The sequence below is a fragment of the Elephas maximus genome, chromosome 7 (genome assembly GCF_024166365.1).
Source record: "Elephas maximus indicus isolate mEleMax1 chromosome 7, mEleMax1 primary haplotype, whole genome shotgun sequence".
Lineage (NCBI taxonomy): Eukaryota > Metazoa > Chordata > Mammalia > Proboscidea > Elephantidae > Elephas > Elephas maximus.
This window is the reverse complement of record NC_064825.1, coordinates 73,890,494-73,908,829: the sequence shown is the minus strand read 5'-3', so window position 1 is coordinate 73,908,829 and position 18,336 is coordinate 73,890,494. Positions and strand designations below refer to the sequence as shown.

Genomic DNA, 18,336 nt, shown 5'->3' with positions numbered 1-18,336 from the left:
AAAGCTTTAAAGACTGCTCATTGTCTAGGCTGTTGAAATTTTTTAATTCATCCTTACTTTGGTAACCAGTGAGTAATGAAAGAACAAACCTATTCTCATGGAAAGCAAAAAAAATGAACTACATTTTTAAAAATCTAGGTGGTAATATGTATTGAAACAATACAAACAGGTCTTTCGTATCACAGGAAAAAGAGAAACTACTTTGTCCATGATTTTATTCATATATATATATGTCTTAACCAGTTTTACATACAAGATCCTTAAAAAACGATGGGTATGAACACCATGTGAGATGTTACAAGGTTTCTTAGCCATCCTCTGTTTTGTAGTGGAAAATAATTTTGGCCTTTGTCCTTGTTTTCTGTGAAATAACCCTGGGCGTGATTGCGGTGCCTTTGTCTGAAACCTCCAGACCATACCTGAAGATTTGTGCTAACAAATCGGGGGTAGCCAGACCAGAAAAGACTTACCTGGTAGGCTGATGTCAGCTAAGCTCAGGAGGCATGATTTAGCCTATCATGCATATGCCATGAGGGCTCAATCATGACTGACTTATGAAAGCTCTGAACATGGAGACTTAGAGAGCTTCCTGGTTGGTGAAGGGAGGGTGATGCATCCTCTTTGGGATATGCACGCTTTGTACTGGAACCCTCGTAGACCTTGCCTATGTGTCTCTTTCTTATGACCGCCCTGATTTGTATCCTTTTGCTATAATCTATTATCATAAGTACTTTCTGTGAGTTCTCTGAGTTGTTCCAACAAATTATTGAACCCAAAGGAGAAGGGAGAACCAACAGGTTAAACGTGAGTATGTCATATAGACTGCCAGACTTTTGACTGGCATCTGCTTATTTGGCAATCTAAAGGATGGTATTCTTTTAATCTGGGAGATCTGCCCCAGCTTTGAGTGGCTAGGGTCAGAAGGAGAGTGTGCCACAGGGGCAGCTGGTGTCAAATGATTGAGAAATGAGAAAGTGGGGCCTCGATCAGTCTCCACATTTTGGGGGTTGGATTCATGCTGATTCCTATCCATGAAGTTGTTGAATTCCCCTACCTCCATCAAAAAAAGAGGAGTTACATTTAAAAGACTTTGGCAGTCCTATAATCTCAGTCTTAGCAAAGTATGGAAGTTCTCTTTTGAAGGCTGATTTCAGAAGGCTATGTAGAGGATGATAGCTGATTCATAATTCTGAAGTCTAGATCTTAGGCCTTTAGCAGAGATACAGTATGATTTTTGGTGTTGCAGTCTAATAATATTGAAGAATGGGTGCTTATTCCCAATTATATTTTTTTCATTTTAAGTTTTTTTGTTTTGTTTTTTTTCTTACCATCTTTTGGCAAAATCAGGGGTTGGGAGCTCTCCAGGCAAGATGCTTATGGAAATATACAAATATTAATGATGACCCTCTCTCTTACCATATTTAACCTGGCACTCCAGATATTTTAATACTCTTATATGTAATTTTAAACAAGAATTGAACTCTGGCAAGGTCCAAGGTACTATACTTATACAGTCTTAGGTGGAAAGATGTTTAAAGTTAATATAATTTATGTAGTTTTGTCCAAAATAATAAAAAGCTGCAGCCTTAATTATTGGGGATGTCACACCCATCAGGAGACAATCTGGCCTCCACTCTTTACCAGAAAGTTGCTGTGAATGGTAATTATGAGGTGTGGAATTGCCTTATGTGGCCTTTGTTCTCAGTTCTTGGGAAAAACAACTACCCCTGACGGTTTGTTACTTTTGTCAGGTCTGGCTAGGGTGTCCCCGCCTCCCCACAATCTTGTAATTGTCGAAGTAACTGACAAGAAAGCTCCAGTCAGTAATTGACAAGGAGCGTGTGGACTGGCTTATAAAAGCCCTGGAGCACGGAGGTTTGAAGGCTTCCTGATTGACAGAAGCTGGGAGAAATGGCCCATCTTTTGGGACATGGAAGCCTCATGCTGAAAATCCTCTCAAACCTGGTTGAGAGCTGCTGCAGTGATGAAGAGCTGCTGCACTGATGGAGAGCTGCAAGAGCTGAGAGCCTGGACAGCTGTGAGCGCTGCACTATGACCTGTACAACCTGGGCCAGCTGAGAAGTGGTGGCAGCCAGGAGAAGGCAGGGACATTTCTGCTTCAGGGGCTGTCCTGATTGCTGAAGGGAGGGACGTGCCCCCTACTTCGGGGACCTTTCCAGACCTTGCTCATGTACCTCTTCCTGATGCTGGAGATGAGTTGTGTCTCCTTACTTCTATTTGTATCTTGTTCTGTTTATATCCTGTTACTACTTTGTTTAACCACGTAATCATGAGTATAGTCTGTGAGCTCTGTGAAGTGTTCCAGCGAATTATCGAACCAGCTGATATCAGAGATAATGAAAAAGTTTGAAAGCAAAGATATACTTGACCTCTGCCTCATAGGAATCAGAATTCTGTGATTCTTATTCTCATGGTTATCTTTCAGATTGGTGTCAGGCTGGTGAGCTTTGCTGCAATGGTTTGAGCTCATTGGAATATATGAATTTTGAAGAGAAGGGAAAACAGGAGGATGAGAATCTTTTGATTTTTTGGATGGCTACTTTGGTTGTTATTATTCCCGAATAGTGAGGAAAGAAAAGCCACACTTGGAGTGGCCTGGGACGAGTGCCTGGCAGGTTAATCATAATGAATGGTGAGGGACCAGAGTTCTTCTGGTTCGACCCAGCCAGGGACCTGAGACCGTAGGCATACAAATAAGTAAAATAGTCAGGGGGTGGAAAAGAGAAAAGATGAAATTGCAGTGTTTAAAAAGCTTTATGTAAAGGCATTATCTGTTTATGTAAATGTATTATGAATATTGGTCAGACTGAGGGGCTGTTTCCCCTACCTGGTATTGTAAAACAGACCTGAATACATTATGGAAATGAATATGGAATATTGTGAAAAACAAAGACGTGTAAGCCTGCCCTTCAGGCAGTACTAATCAGATATGCTAAAAGGGCCACTACTACTGAAGGTATTTCAAAGCATAGAAAATGACGGAATACTACCCAACTCATTCTATGAAGCCACCATCTCCCTGATACCAAAACCAGGTAAAGACATCACAAAAAAAGAAAATTATAGACCTATATCCCTCATGAACATAGATGCAAAAATCCTCAACAAAATTCTAGCCAATAGAATCCAACAACACAGCAAAAAAATAATTCACTACGATCAAGTGGGATTTATACCAGGTATGCAAGGCTGGTTTAATATCAGAAAAACCATTAATGTAATCCATCACATAAATAAAACAAAAGACAAAAACCACATGATCTTATCAATTGATGCAGAAAAGGCATTTGACAAAGCCCAACACCCATTTATGAGAAAAACTCTCACCAAAATAGGAATTGAAGGAAAATTCCTCAGCATAATAAAGGGCATCTATGCAAAGCCAACAGCCAACATCACTCTAAATGGAGAGAACCTGAAAGCATTTCCCTTGAGAACGGGAACCAGACAAGGATGCCCTTTATCACTGCTCTTATTCAACATTGTGCTAGAAGTCCTAGCCAGAGCAATTAAGCTAGACAAAGAAATAAAGGGCATTCGGATTGGCAAAGAGGAAGTAAAATTATCTCTATTTGCAGATGACATGATCTTATACACAGAAAACCCCAACGAATCCACCAGAAAACTACTGAAACTAATAGAAGAGTTTGGCAGAGTCTCAGGTTATAAGATAAACATACAAAAATCACTTGGATTCCTCTACATCAACAAAAAGAACACCGAAGAGGAAATAACCAAATCAATATCATTCACAGTAGCCTCCAAGAAGATAAAATACTTAGGAATAAATCTTACCAAGGATGTAAAAGACCTATACAAAGAAAACTACAAAGCTCTACTACAAGAAATTCAAAAGGACATACTTAAGTGGAAAAACATACCTTGCTCATGGATAGGAAGACTTAACATAGTAAAAATGTCTATTCTACCAAAAGCCATCTATACATATAACGCACTTCCGATCCAAATTCCAATGTCATTTTTTAAGGTGATGGAGAAACAAATCACCAACTTCATATGGAAGGGAAAGAAGCCTCAGATAAGCAAAGCACTACTGAAAAAGAAGAAGAAAGTGGGAGGCCTCACTCGTCCTGATTTCAGAACCTATTATACAGCCACAGTAGTAAAAACAGCCTGGTATTGGTACAACAAAAGGCACATAGACCAGTGGAACAGAATTGAGAACCCAGACATAAATCCATCCACATACGAGCAGCTGATATTTGACAAAGGCTCAGAGTCAGTTAATTGGGGAAAAGATAGTCTTTTTAACAAATGGTGCTGGCATAACTGGATATCCATTTGCAAAAAAATGAAACAGGACCCATACCTCACACCAAGCACAAAAACTAACTCCAAGTGGATCAAAGACCTAAACATAAAGACTAAAACGATAAAGATCATGGAAGAAAAAATAGGGACAACCTTAGGAGCCCTAATACAAGGCATAAACAGATATGCTAAAAGGGGAAGTAGGAAGATTGCTCAAGTCCACACAGGTTGTTAATTTATAATAGTCCTGTGTGCAGCGTTGATTAGGTGTTAATGCCAGAAACCTATGACACCAGGAGATTTGCATTTAAAAGGCAATTACTAGCTAGATATTGGACTTCCGAGAAGAAGGTCGGCAAGCTGTTGGCTTATTAAAGAGGTACCCATGTGGGGCACAACCCTGCAGAAATCAGATGGGTGCATCAAAGTAGAACATGTCAGTGCCCATCAGAAGAACCCCTTACAAGACTGGAAGTTAATGGAAGCCCGGTGTGCTCACTTGAGGTAACCACCTGGGTCCATGAGATGAGTGGCAGTGAGGGAGTGCAGCAGTGTAGAATTGGGCTGAGTCTGAGTGTGTTCTTCTTGCACCTGCTGACCTGTTGTTGTTGCTATTAGGTGCCATCAAGTTGGTTTCAACTCATAGCGACCTCATGTACAGCAGAACAAAACACTGCCAGGTCCTGCTCCATCCTCACAATCGTTATGCATAAGCCCATTGTTGCAGCCACTGTGTAGTCCATCTCACTCAGGGTCTTCCTCTTCTTTGCTGACCCTCTACTTTAATAAGCATGATGTCCTTCTCCAGGGGCTGATCCCTCCTGACAACATGTCCAAAGTATGTGAGATGATGTAGTCTTGTCCGCTGACCAGGTAAATGGGGAAGGAGAGATTTTGAGGCCAGATAGTCTGAAGTGGGAGAAAGTCATGTGGGCTCCTGAGCTTGTGGCCAGTACCTGCTGACCTAGCCCCAGGTGATGGGATGAGAGAGATTTGACACCACAAATTAGCGTAGGCAGCAGGACTTAACTATAATTTGGTGGCTTGCCCTAGATTGGGCTTTGTTTGCCCATGATGGATGCAGAGGCTCAGAGTTTGGTGAAATAGCCAGAAAAGAAGATTCTACAAAACAAGGCACATGCTTTTCTCCTCAGAGCATTGATTTGATAAAGATGAGCCACTTACACGTTGGTTTTCTGAAACAGGTGGAGATAAAGAGAATGTATGCTCGTGCTCAAAATATGGGGACACAAGGGAGGATCCCCACAGATAGATTCCTCTTTTCCAGGTGGATCTGGGGAAGAGAGGGCTGGGAACATGCTGGTAAGACTGTATGATTCGGCTGTGAGTAACGGAAGCAGGACTGATTACTAAAAGATGTAATTGTGACAAATGTAATTTTGAAGGTTGTGATGGTAAAAAATGTAATGGTGACATATGTAATTGTAAACACTGTAATTGTTGAAGCTGTAACTGTGAAAGGGGGAGGCACATGCTGGACCAGACCAGTACAGTGGCCAAAACTAATGTCCTTTAAATGCTTTAGTATGCTGACACCTCAGGGGAGGCTCAGAGCAAGAGATACGGTCTCTTTGCCCAGTGATCCGAGAGGCCAGAAGAAGTGAAACTGAAATGACATCTGCTTGTGGAACCTGGCAGGAGCAGGTGGACACCTGCAGCAGACCTGAACTTTTGCCCTGTGTGTGCAGTAATTGTTAATGACTAAATTGGACCAGGGTTGTGATACTGCTGGTCAAACGCTTAGGGAGGGGGAAATAACAAAATATGCGAAAGAACCTATGACCAAAGGGCCAGGGGATGAACTGTGAGGTGTGTCATCACCTTATATGGCCTTTATTCTTGGTTCTTGGGAAAAACAACTTAGGGAATTTCTGGAGTTGTTGATTATTCCTCAGGGTTTCTTATTTTAGTCTGGCTAGAAACCTCCCCATCTTCCACCTTGTAATTGATAAAGTAACTGACAAACTAGCTCTGCCTAGTAATTGACAAGGAACATGTGGACTGGCTTATAAAAGTCCTGGAACACAGAAGTTCGGGGGCTTCCTGGTTGACAAGAGCTGGAAGGGATGGCACATCCTTTGGGACACAGGAGCCCTGTGCAGAAATACCTTTCCATGGACCCACTGAGAGCTGCTACGTTGATGGAGAGCTGCAAGAGGCAAGAGCTGTGAGAACTCGGAGAGCTGCGCTAGGAACTGGGCCAGCTGAGAAGCAGTGCCTGGCCAAGAAGCAGTATTGGTACCTGTTGCAATGACTGAGAAGTGGTAGCCAGCGGAAGGAAGCAGCAGCGGCAGTGGCCAGGAAAAGGCAGGGAGCATTTCTGCTCCAAGGACCGTCCTGGCCAAGAGCGGTCCTGATGGCCGAAGGGAAGGGTATGCCTCTGCTACAGGGACCTTTCCAGACCTTGCTAGTGTGCCTCTTCTTGACGCTGAACCCGAGCTGTGTCCTGTTACTTCTATTTGTATCCCATTCTGGTTATGTCCTGTTACTACCCCCAGTAAACCACATAACCGTAAGTATAGTCCATGAGCTGTGTGAAATGTTACAGTCAGTTATCGAACCCATCAGAGAAAAAGAGTGCTTTCAGGGAGCGGCTGGTGTCAGAGATAATGAAAAAGTAGGAAGCGGGGATATACTTGACCTCAGGTGTTTATAGGAACTAGCTTTATGCGGATTCTTACTCCCTGACAGTTAAAGCCAGTACCTGCTACAGAACTCCTCTTAGGAAAGCTTCCTAAGTACTGTATATCTCAGCCTAAGAATTTTATAATGTAATTTTAAGATTTTGTTCCTAGAATTAATCATGTAAATAAGGATCAGAAACAGTAAATTTGAAGGGATACTACTAACAGACATTTTAGAAACCAACTTTACCATTGTTAAAGCCTTTAAAAATGTGAGAATGGAAAACCCTATAAATGCGACTGAATTATTTTGTTTCTGTATTTTTTCATTCTAAATATTTAGATAGAAAGGAAGAACTAAAGAAAATAAAAAAGCTTGCCTATTGAGTTAAATTCCTTTGAGGATAGAAGCTAGTAAATGTGACAAGGTTTTCTTGACTGTCTTGTCCAGTGCTATTCTTGCTTCTCTGGCCTTCCTGGATTAATGAGTTTGGCTTACAAAAACTATCCTTCCAGGATATGGCACCCTAGACACCCCGTTCATATGGGTGTACAGGTGCACACTTGCTTGTGTGTGGGTTGGGTGCCTCTTCTCCACAATCTTTCACAGACTTCGTTTAAGAATACCTGCCTCGTCATTAGGGTAAGTAGCATTTTCTTCCAACTCTGAGCAGTCAGTGAGTCACGAGTACAAATTTAAATGCTGAAGGTTTGGTGTGCTAAGTATTAAAGCAAGCCATTCTGGCATAGAAATCTAGTTGTACAAAACAATAATGATAGATTTTGAAAGCTTAAAGAAGGCTTTATGTAATTTATAGTTTTTTTATTGATTTCAATTTTAATAACAGATGAAAGAAAGGGGAAACTGATTCATTTGGCTTTCTATGATTACTCCAGTAGGATACCTCTAACACTGTAGGTACTTAAAAAATTATTCTGTTTAACAAAAAATGATAATTTGGGGGAATGACTGTGATTCTGACTCATACCTTTAAGAGTGGCCTTTGGGCCTACACCTGCAGGTAACATCTTTTATCTTTTATGACTTACTATGATGATCGAGTGATTTTGTAGCCTGTTCCAGTGAGCACCTGGTGGATTCGAGCTACCAACCAGGGTTTCCTCTCTTAAAGTAGTTATCATTTTGACATCTTATTTTAATGAGATCCATACCTACTTACCTCCACTTTTTAGAACTTGAATTTTTTATGTAAACTAATTTAAATCTTTCTTTGTGGTGTTTATTTGTTTTCAAGAAGTACAAACCTGCTGATGGTTTTCCTTTAAATAAACGTTTTCTTATTGACTGTGGTTATAGAAACTTTCTTGAGCTTAAATAGAGGATGTTGCTCTGATAGTTTTTTAAGAAAGATAAATTGAGGTCCCCTGATTTCTTGGAAGTTTCATAGCCTTGAACAAAGCCTGTTAGTAGTAGTAGTAGCTTAAATATTTGTAGTCTGTAAATAAAAGATTTTTTGTAAACGAATTTGCTAATTTTGCACTTAATAGCACTTACCAGAACACCTTTGCTCATATAGTTGTTTGATATGTTGCTGCTGCTTCAGAGATTGACCCACTGTTGTTCGTTTTTTTAATAAAAGGAAACAACCCTCACATGGGCTTGATCTAGGTCTGATTCAGTAGATGGTTAGTAAGCTACCGTTTGGGATCGTTCAGGCAGGCACCATGGTTTGCTGTGTAGTACAAATGCCAGACCAAGGACCGTTATGTGGATCTGAGCAAGTAATAGCCAGAAGTCAAAATGGTGGGCACGTGATTCACTTTTGCTGGTTAAAGGTACAGTCAAAAAAAGTTACTGTGAGCTTGTATTTTACTTTGGAGTTACCATGGATTATCTCTCTAATATAAAATAGCACCTTTTTGAATTATAGGAAATAGTGATCATCAATGAGTACTATTAAAACCAAACCCACTGTTGTCGAGTCGATTCTGACTCATAGCAACACTATAGGACAGAGTAGAACTGTACCCCATAGGGTTTCCAAGGCTGTAAATCTTTACGGAAGCAGGCTGCCACATCTTTCTCCTGTGGAGCAGCCGGTGGGTTTGAACCACTGACCTTTTGGTTAGCAGCCATGTGCCTAACCGCTGCACCAGTAGGGCTCCTTTTTGAGTACTGTTAGCAGGTAAATGACACTGATTGTCTCAAGAGATAGTTTTAAGTCAGGTAGCGTGTACTAGTGCAGTTTGAAGATACTGGCTTAAATTCGTCATTGAATTATTGGATCTGTTAGGTAGAGTTTTGTTTTCCTGATACTAGAAACATTGTCATTTTTCCTAAGGACCAAATTTGATGATCAGATCCTAGCCTGACATTTAACTGAGGTCTTGCTTAGGTTAGCACTTCCTCAAAATCTGTGCTACCTTTTCAATTGCTGCCAATCTGGAATTGTGGAAGAGCACTTCTGAAATCTGACTGGGTGGTTCAAGGTCAGTGTGCAAGAATCTGGGGCATGGCACTTTGCCACTAACTCTTCTTAACTTAAGGCTCATTATAATAGTATAGAGAATATTAAAATTTCTTTTAAGATATTTGGGAAAGAAATTCGAAAAGTGATTAAGAAGTAAATAAGAATCTTTTACCAAATCTTTTTTCTTATTTGTAAATGATCTCTTAATGTGGCAAGATTCATCCAATTTTGAACTTTAATCTGGGGCTTTTCTTTTTTGACTTTTATGTTTCAGACCTTAATTACAATTTTCTTCTATTTAGAAAGTGGTTAGATTTATAATAAGTTTAGATATACATAAGACCTGTGTGACAGAGATAAGGAATTGGTCTACTCTTGACATTTGTAGCCTCCTGAGGTAAACTGTGACCTTTATGAGTCCGGTGACAACTGTTTGCTTGGTTCCCATTTTGAGTGTTAGTGGCTTTGGCGGAGAGTCTTAGGAAGGACTAGTCCAGTGCTGTTACGGTAATATTTGGCTTATGTGTTTATAAGAGAAACGGATTATAAATTCCAGAATTTAAATGTGTGTTTGTGTTTTTAAAAGAGGAATTTGAAAATTTAGCATCAGTATAACTTGATCCATTAGACCAGATGTAATAACTCCAACAAAGTTTGTTGATGTATTTGTGTGTAAAAAGACCCTTAAGCCTTTATTAGTTCAGATGACACCTACACAGAATAATGGAGCACTTTCACTGCTGCATCTGATTGTTCACACATCTGTCTTACTTTACTCATGTGCTTTGGGCACCCAATCTCTGGGAAAAGGACTTTCCTTTCTCTCAGGAATCATAATAAAATTTCAGGTAGGTTATAATGAGAAAGTTCTTTTAGAAACAGGTTTTTAAATTTCTGTAATTAATACATACTTATCATACAGTGAGGACTTAATCACTAGTCCTCATTTCATAAATCTCTCTTTGGGCACAAAATGCTAAACCCTTGTAAAATTAGCCTTTTTGCTCTTTTAACCCATTGCCATTGAGGCGATTCCAACTCATCGTGACCCTACAGGACAGAGTAGAATTGCCCCATAGGGTTTCCAAGGCTGTAATCTTTTTACTGGAGCAGATCACCAGGTCTTGTCTCCCGGGGAATGGCTGGTGGATTCAAATTGCTGACCTTTCTGTTCACAGCGAGTGTTTAACCACTGCGCCAGCAGGGCTCCTTGTTCTTTTTTGAGGACTTAGTAATGAGTGCAGTATAAGAAACTAGAGATTTTGATTCTGTTCAGATGACTGAACAACTAAAGTCTTTAATTCATGTTGAGTCTTTGAAAGGTTCTAATGAAATAGAATTAATTCTCTGATATATTTTGTTATGTATATTTAACAAGCATGGAAATATCACTTTTGGTTTTTCTTACATATATTGGGAGAATGAAATATATGTAAATTATATAATGACTACAAAAAAATACTGGGAAATAGACTGGTAAAATGTGGCACTGCTTCTGCTGAGCAAGTTTTGTTCACAGAGGAGACATACTATGTGTAAGATCCTCATTTGAGTAGATTGACTTAACTCTACAAATTTCCATGAATGGAGAAATTTTTTATTAAGTAGGAAAACACTTCAATTAAGGACCTGTAAAGCTTAGGAACCCACAAGATCACCTTCACTTTTTTTTTTTAATGTTACTGTGTTTTTAGAGAAAATTTACGTAGTAAATTAGATTCACATTTAACAATTTCTGTATGTATTATTCAGTGACATTGGTTATACTTTTCACAATGTCAGCATTCTTACTATTTCCATTCTGGTTGTTCTATTTGCGTTAATCCAGCTTCCTTCTCCCTCCGTACCATCTCACTTTTGGTCTAGGGTAAATGTTGATGGTTAGGTATCATTTAGGTGATTGTTTCGAGGAGCATAGTACTTACTCATGGGCAATATTATTTATTTTATGAGCCACCCTGTCTTTTGACTGATAGGTGGCCACTGGGGGTGGTTTGAGCTCTTAAGTTTAAAGGGTATTTCAGGGCAGTAGCCTCAGAGGGCCCTCTAGTCTCTAGCAGTTCAGAAAGTCTGGCCTTTTTTAGGAATTTGAGTTTTGTTCAACGTTTTTCTCCCGTTCTATCCAGGACCATCTATTGTGTCCCTGGTCAGAATGGTCAGTAGTGGTAGCAGAGCGCCATCTAGTTCTTCTGGCCTCAAGGTGGGTGAGGCTGTGGTTCGTGTACACTATTAGTCCTGTAGACTAGTTTCTTCTTTGAGTCTGGTTTCCTTCTTTCTCTTTTGCTCCAGACACATAGAGACCAATAGTTGCACTTTAGATGGCCGCTCCAAGTTTTTAAGATCCCGGACTCTGCTTACCAAACTAGGGTGTAGAACATTATCCTTATGAGCTTTATTATGCCACTTGCCCAAGTTGCCCCATGAGACTATCGTCCTAAACCCTCAGACCCAGTAAACCAGTGCCACAAGGTGTTTGGTTATGTTTAGGGAAGTATCCATAACTGTGCCCCCATGTGCTTTATTTTACATATGAATATATTTGCAGCACACACAACATGTATACACGCTCACTTTTGACACCATTTGCAAGTTCAGGGGTCCTCAAGATCACACACATTGATAACTCACTAGAAGCTGATGCCATGTGGCCCAAAGTCCCCACAATAAATCCCATTGTCAGACTGTCCAGTGTGGCCAAGGCCTCCCAGTAAACAAAGACACCTTTATCGGGCAGGACATTTCAGCAGCTTAGAAATCACCTCCAGGAGCCAAGGGCAAAGGCCACACATCTCTTTGGGTAAGGTTAATTCTTTACTACACAGAATCAAACTGTAAAATGTTTTATTTTGTTTGGACTTTAAAAATATTCCATGGTACCAAAAAAAAGGCATATCTTAAAAAGATTAGGCTCTGCCCAAAATTTCCTGCCTGGTATTAAAATTTGAAGATGAGAAGGGCAACATGGAACACTGAAAAAGGAGGATGTGTGCATACCTGGGCATGGACTGGGCCACCGTCATGTTACAAGCCAGGAATTGCAGGGAATTCCTGTACCTCGAGTTTTTTTGTTTTTTTTTTTTTTGCAAATAGAAAATAGGCTGGAAGCTTAACTTTGGTTTGTGTATCGAAAGATGGGTTGTTACAGCAGAGATTTGATGTACTCCATCTTGTGTTGCTTCAATAAAATTCTCTCAGATTTTATTGGTTTGCAGTTTTTTCTAATCTTTCTAATTTGTTGTGAGAAACCAAAATTATAAATTCGTTTTCACTTTTCTGTCCATCACAAACCAAAGCAAGCCAAAGAGATTGAATGATAGTTAATATTAATTCGACATACCCTGGTAAACAAAGTCTCCTTGGGGATAGGAATGGTATCTTTAAAGCATTTTGACTCTTGAAGTGCTTCACACTGACTTGTGGTAGCTTCTTAGTCAGAATTCTTTGAATAAAGAGAAGCAGTAATAAGTGTTGAAATTTGTGATATTAAGTATATTCACTCTGTAAATCACTTTTCAACATCGCTTAAAGACAAGCTTTAGATATTCAGTTTTTTTAATTTTCAGATTGTAGAGATATTGTTTAGAGCTTTCATTTATTGTAATACCACCTTCATTTGATTTAATACTACCTTACCATTTTATCTTTGATCTTATGTATACTTTTAAGCAATTTCAATAATTACCTTCTTCAACATTCTAACAGAATGGAGGAGAAAGGAATGTTTCAAAAGGCAGAATGAAGACAAAATCAGACATTCAAGAGCTTTAAGCTCTTTTTGTTTGGAATGGCTTAGACATTTTTTGATGGGGGAGGTGGAGCTGGTTATGGAAAAAAGCAAGATTATCTGGTAGGTAGTTACACCACCCAAGTCATTTGTGAGGCCTTCAGGGGCACTGTCAGAAGTTTCCTTTTCGTAAAATGTGATTAGTATAATTTTAAGTGTTATAAACAAATGTAGACCACAATTTTAGAAATGAGATTGGGATATGGTGACAAGACCAGCAACTAAAAGTTTACCGTTATAACAAAACATCAGGTGGACGAACAAGAATCATGGATTACAGCAGTGTTTTTTAACCTTTTTTTCTTTATATCCACCTTAAGAAGCCTTTTTCTGACATTTTTTCCTAATCACCCTCCGTGAAATTTTAATGCCACAGATTATCCTATGTATCTCATTATTGTGCTTTATGTCTGTCTCTTCTTTACACATAAAAAGAGCATGATTTATTTTTTACCTTCCAAGAACCAATTTTTGTCCCTTGAGGGGTACAGTCATCAGCATTAAGAATCCATAGATTAGAGTGATGCTGAATAAAACTGGACTTTTTAACTGAGAGGAGAGGAGAACTAGAGAGAATAGGGTTTCAAAGATTACTCAAGGTTTTGGGCTAGTAAGAGTCTTGAGGCCTATAAATGGATCTTAGCCAAGAGAAGAGCTTAAGCAGTCACTGCACTTTGACTAATTAGAATAGGAAGAAGGGTAGACAAGGCTTAAAGAGCATCTGGTCCTTCTAAGGAATCTAGAGGAAAGCAAGTCGTCTTACTGAGAAAGGGAGGTTAGTACTTTGGGACAGTGAGGAGTCAGGCACATAATCAAAGGTCTTGGGATCTTGTTCCACAGCAGAGAGGGAGAAGAGAGAGTGGAAGACTCCCATCTGATTATGTCAATCTTCTTTGAAGACGTTTGCCTTTGTGGGAAGATGGTGAAAGGGGACTTAGGGCTTTAAGAAGGAATCAAAAGGATTGAGGATTTTGCTTGGGCTATGGGCAGGCAAGGCTTTTGTAGTTAGAAGTCCTGGTGATTCACAGAACGTGAGTGAGACCACCTTCGCGGACAGCCTGTCTACAGGGATACAACAAATAAGCAAAGAATCAGGGCTGAGGGGAGATGCTCCCTGGGAGCAGGGGTGGTAGGAGATAGAGGTCAGGGGCATCAGAAGGACTAAGTGGAGATACGAATTGGTGAATTCAGGAAAGTTGCCAGAATCATACTGGTGTTTTTCCTGTGTGTAGGGGAGGAAGTGAGTCAAGAGGTCAGAGGAGGCTGTAGTACCAGAGAAGAAAATAGCGAGAAAAATTTGGGGAAATGAGCCCAGAGCTGATGCAGTAGCTAGTAAATTGATGAGAACACTTTGGAAAAACTAGCTATTAAGAGGCCAGGGTTTTGAAACCTAGACCCCAGTTTTCATTGGGGAAATATAGTTATCCTCTAGCTTTATGACTCTGAATTTTCAAAGCACAGATTGTCTGAAAGAGTAAATACCTTTGCTTCTCAGAAATATGAAATAATAAGCTAAAATACTTTTATAAAATCAGAAAATAATTCTGGAAATTATATGCTATATAGATTTGTATATTAATAATCAACCAAAAATATCAACTGCCAGTGTGTGAGCCCTTAAGGATGGGATTCCATTTTGGCTCTCCTCAGCAAGAGGTTTCTAGCTGGAAAGAGGAAGGCAGCTGTTGGGAGAAGTAGTCAACACTGTGAGTCTGATGTTGGAAGGCTTCTTTTCACTGTGCAAGCAAGGTACCTAAGACAACTGGATAAAAAGGCATTCTTCAGGAAAACCTGGCCACAAGAGAGGCTACGCATACGTTTTTCCTTGGAAGAAGAAGAAAGTCCAAGTGAGAGAAAAGGTAGTTCTTAAGTGGTGGAAATGGGAGAAAGAACTAAAAGAAGCAGAACTCTAGACTCTTTTGAAACCAGTGGCACTTGAGAACTCCAAAGTCTGCTAGTGTCATTACAGAGGCCCTGAAAAGCACTCACAGTAACCTGGGTATCAGCCAGCTTCTACAAGAAGACAGCTTTACTAATCATGAACCAAAAAGGGGAGTGACCAGGCAAGGTTATGGAGTCTCGAGAGCTGTGCTCACATGGACGCTGAGGGCCACATGCGGGGCCCGTGGCAGTGTGTTTGGACAGCACCGTTTTCTTTTGGAGACAGTGTGACTGGTTACCAGGGAGAAGCCTGTAATGGATGGTAACATGAGTGGTGAGAGTTTCAGTACCTTTTTGCAAACAGAAGGGGTATTTTTCCCCTAATAAGTGGAACTCAAGGTGATAAGAATTTTCAGCGCAACGTGAACGTGATACTATCGGTCTGTAATAATTTATTTATTTGTTGTAGGTAATTAAGGTTAAATATACTTCTTATTTCTTCACGTGGTATTACATCAAACATAATTGAAACTCAAAATACCGTTTATATATTCCCTGATTTAGGGTCATAACTGAAGAACATTGATGGTCATAAAAATTATCTGTACTTATGTTAAAGGGGAATCATTTTGAAGAAAGTATCTGGGAGATAAGTTCATTTGATCTGCAGTGTGCAAAGAAGTTATATAAGATACTGTTTGAAAGGAGACTCTCAAAAGAATAGTAAAGAATCTGAGAGTAAACAGAAGTTTTATTAGCTGTTGAGTTTTTTGGATGTCATTCTCTTTTGTTCTTTCAATCTTCCCTAGTCTTTTGGTAAGGAATAAAGGAGTAAAAGTCATGTTTTTACTTAGAAATAGTTGTAATATCTAGGGGCATAGCCAGCCTCATTGAGAAAATAACCCAATACTTCATTAGGCTATAAGTAGAAAAAGTGGATTGATTAATAGTAGAGAAATAAAGATTAATAGTATCTCCTTCAGGGCAAATATTTCTGAATTTAATTTAACTCAGATTTTTATGTTGTTTCAGATGCAATTATAGCATTTAACATATAAATTTTCTTCTTTCCTCCCACTTTGAAAGTGTCAGCTCATATTTTGTCCTGCTTTCTGAAGGTTCCTGAGGAATAGAAAGAGTTTCAGAAACAAGCAAATGGTTTTTGCCTTTTTCCCTTCAGGTCCCAGTAGGGATGGCACAATCAGTGAGGACACCATCCGAGCCTCTCTCATCTCTGCAGTCAGTGACAAACTTAGATGGCGGATGAAGGAGGAAATGGACCGTGCCCAGGCAGAGCTCAATGCCTTGAAGCGAACAGAGGAAGACCTAAAAAAAGGTCACCAGAAACTGGAAGAGATGGTTACCCGTTTAGATCAAGAAGTAGTAAGTAGCTTGTTGAAGAGTTCCTATTTTCAGACTGAATTGTAGCCATGGCAAAGTGTTCTATATGTACTTTGGTTACCCTGGATGTTGTGAGTGTAAGATTGCAGAAAATTATAGGTGTCTTTAAGCATTTGAGTATAGTTTTCCTATTGCTTTGTTAAAAATGGAGTTTATTTTTGAAATTTGGTCTTTGATAGGGAGCTGGATGATATTTAGAGCATTTTTATTGCATCTTCACCCTAAGAGATAATGTTTGGGCCCAAAGGAGGACTATTTGAATGCTTGATGTTGCCAGACAGTTACCAAGAAATAAGAATTTGAGAGAGCTCTGAGCCATGATAAAGATCTGCAGATCTTTTTGCAGGCTGAAGGGACAGTTCTATTTTATTATTTCCAAATGTTGTTTCAGCTGTATTAAAAAGCATCTTCATTGAACCCTTCTGACATAATAATCTAGACATAGTTATGTGACTTAAGAGCTACATACTAACATAGTATATGCAAACTTTAGCTCTTTAAGCCTTCTCATATTTATTCTATCAAACTGCTGGCCCTGGAGAGTCAGTCAGTGTGTAAGTCGGCCCTGTGATTTTGTTGCTTAATGGTGACTAAGAGGCACTCGCATTGATGGTCGCATGACATGATGAACGTAATTAATGCCACTGAATTAGACCTGTAAAAAAATGTTGAAATGGTAAATGTTCTATATACTTTTTTAATCAAAAATTACCAAAAAAAAAAAAAAAGGGCACTAGCATAATTTGAGGGCCAGCTTCTACTTTCTACTTTTCATCCGCATGAGGGGGAATTTCTTCAAATAAATGTGCCTTTTGGATGAAAAGGTAAAGAGGTATTGAGACTTTGAGAGCTTTGGACAAAGTGATTTGGCCTTACAAAGTGGCACTAATGTGTAAATGAGCTTCGCATCAGCCAGCTATTTTCAGAAGTTCAGGAGTGACACCAGTATAATTCAGAGCCACAGCCACCACCTGGTATGTCTTGTGACTAGAGTGCAAGCATTCCAGGGCTCTGGGCATTGAATCCTCTTTCCAGACCAAGGAAGGTTACTGTTGTCCAGCAGATGCTCACACTTGTTTGGAGGAAAGACCTCTTTTATCATTGTCCATGCAGGGAACCTCTTACTGGAAAGCATCTTGTCTGATGGCTTAGTTTGCAAGCACATGTGTCACTGCTCAGCCCAGAGTATTTCAGCATTATCCTGTTTTCACTCAGTATATTAGATCACACCTCTTCCTCTTACCTTGGATCAGTGTGTTAACAGAAACAGTAATCTTATGGCATGAGTTGTGTAAACATAGCTTTTTTTATTCTCGAGTCTGTTTCTGTGAAACTGAGTTGTAAATGGCTGACAAACTGATAATTGTGTACAATTAGTATAAAAATCATCACCTTGGGACTATTATTGTTTTCAGGCTGAGGTTGATAAAAACATCGAACTTTTGAAAAAGAAGGATGAAGAACTCAGCTCTGCTCTTGAGAAAATGGAAAATCAGTCTGAAAACAATGATATCGATGAAGTTATCATTCCCACAGCCCCACTATACAAACAGATCCTAAATTTGTACGCAGAGGAAAATGCTATTGAAGACACTATCTTTTACCTCGGAGAAGCCTTGCGGCGGGGAGTAATAGACCTGGATGTCTTCCTGAAGGTATGACTTCCTTACTCTGCCTTCTAGGATTTGGGAACTCCTGCTTTCACAGGCACTGACCATGAAAACCACAAGCCAGGAGGGTTTCTCTGTAGGGTAGGTTGAGATTCCTTGCCTCCCCAAAAGAGAGCTAGTGAGTTGTATAGCTGTGAGCACTGTCTTTCCATCTGTAGAGTGCTAGAATTGGTCTGAGTAGGGGGAGGAAAGTGGGCTAGTGGTTGCTGTCCCCCACCACACCAGGCAAC

At 39.7% G+C, this 18,336-nt stretch overlaps 1 protein-coding gene across 1 annotated transcript in view; it reads left to right on the top strand.

Moving 5' to 3' along the window:
• TSG101 (tumor susceptibility 101) overlaps positions 1 to 18,336 on the top strand; it is a 55,476-nt gene that overhangs the window by 35,808 nt on the left and 1,332 nt on the right. Inside the window, exons 8-9 of the mRNA XM_049890606.1 lie at positions 16,216 to 16,418; positions 17,852 to 18,091. Coding sequence (XP_049746563.1) covers positions 16,216 to 16,418; positions 17,852 to 18,091 — 443 coding nt within the window. The remainder of the gene's footprint in view (positions 1 to 16,215; positions 16,419 to 17,851; positions 18,092 to 18,336) is intronic.